At 38.9% G+C, this 9,327-nt stretch overlaps 1 protein-coding gene across 1 annotated transcript; it reads left to right on the forward strand.

Annotated features, from left to right (window-relative positions):
- Window positions 1-1,005: 1,005 nt before the first annotated feature.
- LOC139725446 (uncharacterized) lies at window positions 1,006-2,449 on the forward strand. The gene is made up of 2 exons (XM_071636521.1): window positions 1,006-1,629; window positions 2,420-2,449. Exons 1-2 carry the CDS (start codon window positions 1,006-1,008, stop codon window positions 2,447-2,449), a joined length of 654 nt encoding a protein of 217 aa, XP_071492622.1.
- Window positions 2,450-9,327: the final 6,878 nt, after the last annotated feature.

The raw sequence follows: 9,327 nt of genomic DNA on the forward strand, positions 1-9,327 counted from the left end.
CTAAAAAATCTCAGCATCAAGGGACGATTTGTTAATTCTGAAGTGTACTTTTCACCGCTTCATTAATCTAGAAGAAAGAAAACACAGGCCAGAGATAATTGTCTGCGGCTTAGCGAGATATGTTTTTGTCAACTTTTATTATCACTCTGGGCTGCTATTTTCATGGATAAGAAGGACTTTTCCCTAAGCTATATTTTTTTACCGAATGTTTCATCGAACCAAGCTTTCGCTTTTCCATTATTGTTCTGTCATGTCGATGGGAAAGGAAGTAATAGTTTCTCCCTCGCCGAGTCTTCGTCAGCAAATTGGGCGATTCCACCGATACCTGGACATGTGATGTACCATTGTCCATCGACGTTATAAAGATCTCTGTTGGTGTCTGGTGTGCCCTTTTTCAACCTGGCCCTTTGTAGACGACACACCAAATGATTTTCTTCTGTCAGCAGACTTGCTTTAATTGGCATTTAACATTTTTTTTTAAATTTCTGACAACCTCTTCGAAGAAAGTCCAGCACAGGGCTAACATTTTACACCGAATAAACTTGTTAGGTTCCGGTGTCTCGAGGATTGGAATGGTTTGGTGTGATGGTTCAAAGTCGTAGCACAAAATAGTTTGGATTTAGATTAAGAAGGAACCTTTGAAATTAGAGGGAAAAGGTCAGTCGACAAACTTTAAGACACAGCCAAGAGTGCTCAAACTTTCTTCGCCACTCACGTTGACGCATGCGCATGATCGCTACGTCACATCCAGCAAATGATGACGTCATGATAATATGCACGACAGAGTGAAAAGCTGATGTACAATCGTGATTACCTTCATCTCCCGATCGGAGTTCACTACATCTCACTTCTCCAAGACATCCTACGTGCTCATCATTATCATCATTACTTTCCCATCTTTTCCAACATCTGTATCCTACGAATTCAAATAAATCATCGGATATTAAAAAAAAAATCAAATTTCTCGTCGACAATCCGACTCCTCGTGCCAAGTGCGCCCCTACCATGGCTGCCTTAGTTCAGCATCCACCAACTCAGTCAGTGTGTTCCATCCCTCAAATTGCTTCAGACATTTCCAAAGCCAACATGAGCACCACGTGCAAAACAAGATCGCAAACCAATACTTGCAACATGCAGAAACTGAAGCGCAAGGGCGCATCCCGGAACCCGAGCTCCTCAGATTCGGCGGCGGGCGGTGGAGGTGGGAGCGGCAAGCCAGCGTCGGCTCGGCAGCCGCCGAAGGAAAAGGAGCCGCATCTCGTTCAGCGGAGGAATGCGCGAGAGAGGCGCCGCGTGCAGCTGGTTAACGAGGGATTCATCAGGCTGCGCCGAAAGATACCGACGGAGCCGCGCAACAAAAAGCTCTCGAAGGTAAAGACACTCCGATCGGCCATCAACTACATCCTTCATCTCCAACAGATGATCACCGACGCCGACTCGCAACAGCAGAGAATGGTCGACTTCGGCGGGCATCATCATCCGCATCACCACCACCACCATCAGCAACAAGGGTACGGCTTGGGCATGGCTGGTTTGATCGGCCACTCCGCCGGCTTACATCATCAGGTGCAAACTCCAGCGGTGGGTGGTAGCTACGACTGGGAGCACTACGCGGACAGCCAGCCGATGGTAAGTAGAATTTCACGTCAGAATAATGACTAATATTCAGTTACACGTCGTACCGATGCAGCATTCAGTTTTGACATTCTCCACGACAGCAACAAATTTTTGTTCCGGTTAGTTAAAACTTGCGGTGAACTTTTTTTCTTTTTCATCTTCAATTATGTTCACCATTGTTTTTCAAAACCAAATCTATGTGTAGGCTCGCGAAAGTAATAAATTCAATGATAGATCAAAAGCCTACTACGTCATTGTTAGTCAAGAAAGATGTCTTCGAGATTAAAATGTTTTAGTTCCTCATTTCACATGTTGAAAATTACCAAGTAAAACATCCAATACTTAATAAGTTTGTAAATATATATACCGAAATGCAATGCTAAAGATATTATTTACTCTTTTCGCAGATCATTAATGATTATAACAATATGACTTTTTATCGAAGCATCTATATCTTTTGTTAATTAAGTTTTTGTTATGTTCGTGTGTCAAGTTGAAATCACAAGAAATGTATCTAATTTGGTTGACGAAGCGTTTTAATCTGAGTGTGTTTACGTTTGTGCTTGTGTTGGATATGGAAAGTGAGTTCGTTAGCTAAAAATCAACTATGATAGAGTAATATCTGTTTTTCTAGACACAAATTTTGATACTTGTTTTTGGAACAAAAATTGTGAATAATGTTATGGAAACTATATGTACATGGAAGTGAAGGTATAGCTCATTGTACACATTTCCTTTGTTTTGTCGAATTAGCATTGTGTTAACAAAGCGTGGTATTAGCTCTCAATGATCTTTCCTACAGCACTTTGTGCGGCTAGACCTGACATTTTAAGACCGTTTCATTTTTTTTGTGTGTGCGTGTGTGATATAGCTCATATAAGTTGTATAGATGTGCATAGTCATGATAAAGATCATAATCCCATTTTATGGTTTCTAACAAGTTATCCAAATGATGTATCGTTGACCTTGCAATATACAAGAAGGGAAATCTCCAAGGAAAACCTTCGATGGGTAACACGTTCCATACTGTGTGGTATACTATACAAAAAAAAAGTATCATGTAAGAATATATCAAACCTTAGAAAGTTGTGACAAAGCATACATCTATATGAAGAAAGGAAAAGGTCCCTATAAGTTGTTGGCAGATGGAATTATACCCTTTACGTTTTTAAAACTACAGTTAAAAATTTTGTTCCATCCACCCCTCAAAAAAAAAAAAAAATCTTGGCCGAACCCTTTTTCTCCACCTCTGACAAGCAGTGGGCTTTCTATATGACAAGTATGTTACATAATTGTTCCCCAACAATTTCTTTCTTTATTTCTAATATCTATTTAAAAAAAAAGGAAAAAATCTCACCCGTTATAAACCTCATTGACTATCACGACATAAGCATTTTTTTTTTTTTGCTGTAAAACATGCACTAGTTCACATGATTATATATCTTCATTTTGCTCACAGCGGGTTTTCCAAACACTAAGTTACACCTATCAAATAATCTGTAATTCGGGAAAACATACGATATTATCTCTCACAAGAACTTTCGAAAAATATTTCTCAGTTTGTTTCTTTTCAAAACATAAGTTTACAGAGCATCGTGAAAAAAAAAAAATCTTTCTGCAGCAAACCCAACACCGCTTTATAGAACTGATTACTCTATCCAACCGAAGGAGATGCATCACGCTGTATTGGATACGATCAAACTGAGAGACCATTTCTAAATGAGAGGTTGTGTTTCCAAAAAGTATTTTCAGAGAAACAGAGTCAAACGGTTATTGTATTTAAACGTTTATTGCGTGCAGAATCACGACCAAATGTGAAGGAGAAAAAGTGATTAAATACACGCCACATGCAGAAGATAGTTTCATTTCATTTCTTTTCATTTAATTTCATTTAATTTCATTTTATTTCATTCCCGACAAAGGCACAGAGTAAAATATGACATTTTCTGCATAAAATCAAATGCAAAATTTTAGAGTACAATATAACTTTTGCATATTCAAGGAAACTCAATGCAGCTCATTTCTTTTTATATAAAACAGAACATATGCATGGTTTAAGGAAATGCATAGGCAAACTGTAACTGAATCGTATCAAGAAAATGATGTCGGAAGTGGAGGGAACTGCTGAAAAAAAGCCTAGCTTGTAGAATGCAGTCTCCTCGTGAGTAGTAAATAGTAGAAATAGTCAAACGAAACGATCAATATGCCTGAGAAACAGAGGGAACATATAATAAATCACATGCACACAATCTCACACACAAACAGAAGCAAACTGCAGCTCTCTTACATTAACATCATCTCATCTGTACGTCATGATGACCTCTTTATTAACTCGGCGCAATTGGTTGATTTTCGAAGTGTAAGATTCATACAAAAACGCAGCATGCAAAAGAAAATATTCGAATAGAAAAAATATTGATACATCAACATCACTCAAAGAGTAAGCAGGTATATATACGTGCAATCTTATACACTGATGCGTAAACTTGCAATAAGTCATAAGATGGGCTTTAATATTCATATCTTAAACTGCGTTGAGCGACAAGATTATGTTTCGTGCGATAGCTCGAGTTACGATTTCATGGAAGATATGATCAACGAATGGCGGATGTTTTATTTTTCTTAATACTGAAGGAGAGACGTGAATGCATTACAACGATGGTGGCGCTAAATGCAAAATTTGGACAAGGTTATCATGACTCGTTTATTTGATGACAACACAACTTTAAATCATCTACATTTTTACCGCGGTGGATTGTTAGTTGTTTTTTTCCCCCTTCCTTTCAAATGTCATATGTCAAATGTGTAAAAATCAAAAGAATAGATTTATTAAGCTCAGAGATGGCTAATTTCTAAGTGAAAGGGTTTTCTTTTCTTTTTCCAGACATCTAATTGTACCGGGTCCGACGAATGGGAGCGCCGTTATGAATAGTTTTCCGTCATTTCACAATCCAGCGAGGCAGGTGTTTTTCCCCCTGTGTCCTTCCCGTTGCTTGCGCTCTTCCCCGCTCCGCCAATGGAGACCCGCGATCCGAACGGAAACCAGGGCAGGTGAAACCGAATGCAGTCCGAATCTCTAACGGGGAGGAAGCGATAGAAGGCGAACGAGAGAGACTGTACGGGGGACAGAGAGAGAGGGGGAAAACTTTAACTAACTCCTTGCTGTCAACTATAAATCCCCGCTTCGTTATTTTCTTTCAATTTCGGACAGATCAATACGTCAAGCTCAGGAATCGGAGAAAGAGGCAAACATCCAATAATCCCGTGATGTATTCACGTTAGCATGGGGGGGGGGGGGGGAGGGGGTCTCTTGGTAAGGCTTCTTCAAGAAGAAACGGGCAAGTGAAATTCTTGTGCGTGGTACATGGTTAGATGTTCCATCCAGCTTGTCATACGGCAGTTTTTGTTCCTCATGTTTTGTGTCTTTTTTTTTTTGTTGTCAATTCTCTCGCAGAGAATTTGAAAGAACACTTCAATTTTGTGAAAACATCACACCACGGGTGCGCTGTCTTTCCTCCAAGCAATGAAATATTATTGCATGTTAAGGTAAATCTATATATGAAACTGAAAGTTTCCTTTGGTGAGAGTGTTTACAGGAAATTAACCAGTATATTACTCTGTCGCATCCTTTTGATAAATGACATTTATTTTTGTCATTTTGGTGAAGAAGCATATTACCTAACGAAAATCTAGTATAAAGATATAAGATCACACATCATCTGAACTATAAAGGTACTTCATGCAAGCAGAGCTGTTGAGGTTTGGCCCAGCGAAAATATGTCGTGGAAGAAGTAGTCGTTTTACACGAATTACTTTGATGGAGCGACCTTATTTCGTACTTCGATGAAATCGATGTCGTAGCCTAAGTACACAAGTGTGTCCTTAACCTTGCATGTCCTTTGACTAGCCGAGCGTATCCATAAGCAGCCTCAACTCAGGAGGCGCGTGGCAGCGGGCGCGTGTGCACGCCGAGTGTGCGGGGTATGACACCGTGATGTTATGATAATAGCAGTCATATGTTTACACATGCCGCAGTTATCGCAGAATTAGTCAGACATATTGTATATGGATGAAATAGTCTTCTTCTTCTTTTTTCTGACAGAAGGAAAAGAACCAGGTTGCCTCGACCACTTAAAAGTTACTTATATCATAATGTTATTCCACAAACTAATAAGGGTTTTCGTTTCTATGTTTTTGGATGCATGGTGAATGCTAACCCGAGTCCGGTAATTCATTCCGCCCCATGACTAATGTGACGGGATTGTCTTATGTGGTAATCACAAACCCTTCCTCGGACTCCGACCAGCGGGAATAATATTCGTACTTTAATATTTCCTGGCTGTCTTTATCATCACTTCCTCTCCAACCCGATGTATGAATTTCATCAAGTTATGATAAGGCATTATTCCGGAGGCACGGGTGCTTAACCAACGGCAAATGCGGGTGACACAGGGGCACGTGCGCGCTGAACCCGCACAATTACCCGGTGCGTGCCACTCCTGAACCACTGCAAAGCCGCTTTATTCAACTTACCATAGCTCAGGGTTCGACCTCATAATTTTGTTTTATGGAGGAGTAATATCAAATCATAACCGCTCGACGCAATACGAAATCAAATATATCAACGAAAATAATTTTGTCACGAATTCCAAATGCATGAGCGCTTCTCAAATCGGCAGGCATGGAATTTCGGGGGAGCAGGGGGCAGTTCGCAGCAATTATCCTTGGCATGTTCATTGTCACCATTTTGCAAACTAACTTCGAAATCTGCTTACGACAATGATCAAGTAACATTTTTAGAATGTAAACGAATCATTCTCAATAGTCAACTTCGTCAATTCTGTATCCGGAAATTAGTGCACGTGATACAAATTATAGTAACAGCTCATATTTCTATGCTTTAAAAGGAGATTATCAGTTAAATACTTTTCACCGGAAGTCTCTGTTATCACTATGTTATGTTATCAGACGATTTACTCGGATTTTCTATTGCCTCCCATTATCGGGTTATCGCAAAGTGTAAATTCGTTTTTGCCACCAAGATATCTCTATAGCGAGCTAAACACCAATTACATGAATTTTTTTCATCGGAATGTCCACACCAAACTATCTCTGTTTTCTTTGAATCGTTTTCTGATGTTATGTTTGTTTCGTTCATTAAGATCTTCAAATCGCTGACCACAGCTTGACTACCTTTGTATATTTCGTGAGCGATTGTCAGATCTCATGCCGTTTCCGTAAGCGTCTATCGTCTTAATTTGTAGATCTTTAATTTCCGGTTTCTTAGAGAATAGTATACTTGCCAGGAAACTGTCTGTCATAATGCATTCGTTTGATCACCCTTTTTTTTTTCTCCAAAACACTCGCCTAGTTTGCTTATGTATGATCTTGAAGTAGAAATACATCTGTCAAAATAACATTTTCTCTCCTTCCAATAACAATCATTGCCTTGTAGGCGCCGAATGCGCGAAAATAGACATAGCTATATAATCGAGGATGTTTGATTAAATTTTCGCCGATTGAAATACCGACTTTGAAGATTTATGTGTGCGTTTTTCTTGAAAGGCTGTGAGATCTGTGCAGCTATCATCTCACCTTCATACAGGAAACCTGGAAAAATAGAACGCTGGGGATGAAAAGGGTTTGAGTCGGGCTATTGGAAAAACTCTCGGCGCGTACTTCCAGGGGACATACGTGCCTTGACACCGTTGCCCGAGCTACCGCTAGGGACTGCCGCCGTGGCTTCGCTAGACACGGCGAGCTGTTACCAGCGGGTGGGCCAGCGAATATTGTACAGCGGTTCGAAGCACGGACGCCAAATTTAGTCAGGAGTTTAGCGTGGAAGCTGCTCCAGTTCATTTTGATTATTCAGACGGTTCCCTTTTATCTTCCCCTGTAATCTTGATGGCAGACATTGGACACGGTATAATGAAGAAAGGTTTGCTTCAATGCATGCATTGTTTACTACCAAACAGCAGGTCATCTCATACAGTTGGAGAGAAAATTTGCTGAAGCGAATTTATCTAAATCACTTGATCGCTTTATTTCTTCTTAGTTTGTCTTGCATCCAAAATGCCTAAAGAGTACTCATGAAATATTTCAATGATATTCGAGGAAGAAGGTGATTTTACACTTTTATTGCAAAAATCTTGAAGAAAGAAGTTTTCTAGACAGAATTATATCAAAGTCACAGTACTTCCTGAGAGTTATAATGAAATAGTATTCTAAACATTATCATCCTTATTCATATTATTATGGCTTATCTGGATAAACAATGCTTTTAAGTAGACTGTACATGAGATTGTTATACTTATTTGAAAATGGGATTTTTGTTTCTTGATCGATGATAGGAGAAATGATAATGCACTGTATATTTACTGCGGCTCTGTGTAATAGTTGCATCATTTCATTTTTTTTTCATTTCATTTCATTTCATTTCCGACCAAAAAATGCAATTTCACATTAACATATGAATACACACAAAAGTAAATCATGGAACAATTAATGGTTTCCCATCTTATTTTTTTTTAAAGAAGAAGAATAAGAAAGTGTACAAATCTAGAGCAGATATACTTCTGTATATGAAACTGACAGAAAGTGTGAAGCATTTTTTTCCTGGGGTGACGAAAACAATATTCCATTGTCAGTTATTATTATGAGGCTTTGTAAGTATGCGAACGGGTAAAGAGATGATGGAAAAATTTCATAGGGACCTCTAGTGTTCCTTTTGAAAATGATTTCTACTTCTTGTTCTTCTCCTTCATCTGCTTTTTTTCCTTCTCCTGTTTGATCATTTGGTTTTGGTACCTAATATCATTCCCCTTGTGGATTGGTTTGTGTTAGACACCACACATCGTCAAATTAGCAGACATAACACCGCCATCCATAAATCGTGCACCACTGCGCTCTACACACACAATTACGCGCGCCTGATTACACTTACAAAGAGCGCCCCTGGAAATCTTCAAATTATCTGTCTTTAGGGAAAGCGTAAACTCAACAAAATCTCTGTCAGACGAATTCACATATAAGGACCTTATGGCAATTATCGAACTGGGAAATTAACAAATTATACGTGTCATGACCCAAGGAAAATCCGATCAAAAATCACTCTGGACATACAAATCGACCACAATTCATTTTCCGGTAAGTCATATACTTACTTAATACTGGCATGTACGTACATGTACGCTATGGAATGATTCCTGTAGGTTTCAAAGTGTTTGCATGTACAATAAAATAATCGATAGAGAAAAAAATTATTAAAGGTCAAATGAAGCAAATTATAATGCTTATTACCCTGAATCAAATAAACATTTCTAAGTGCCTAATATTACTTCTGAGCTACTTTTAGTTTTTGAGTAGGGTGTAATTATTCATCTGACATTCATTAATTTTGAACACTTCAGATATTCTTCTCTTTGGACTAGATCTATACAGTCAACTGCAAATTAAATGAAATTTAATGTGATGAAGCTCAAATAAATTAATTAATGTAATGGTATAGACGCATTAGCTTCCAACCGAACACTATTTAGTGCAGGTGCGCCGTTTCATTTCGAAGTCCCGGATTATCATCTCATGTCCTTGTTTTCTGCATCTCTTAATTGTGTATCCGTTTAAATCTAAGGATAAGCCCTAATTGTTTATAACTACCAAATGAAATTATCGACAGCATTTGTTCGGCGCTATATTCATCGCCAGCGTGAC

Source organism: Diadema antillarum, unplaced genomic scaffold (genome assembly GCF_040938485.1).
Source record: "Diadema antillarum isolate AM-2024a unplaced genomic scaffold, OU_Dant_1.0 seq00000041_RagTag, whole genome shotgun sequence".
NCBI classification, from domain to species: Eukaryota; Metazoa; Echinodermata; class Echinoidea; order Diadematoida; family Diadematidae; genus Diadema; species Diadema antillarum.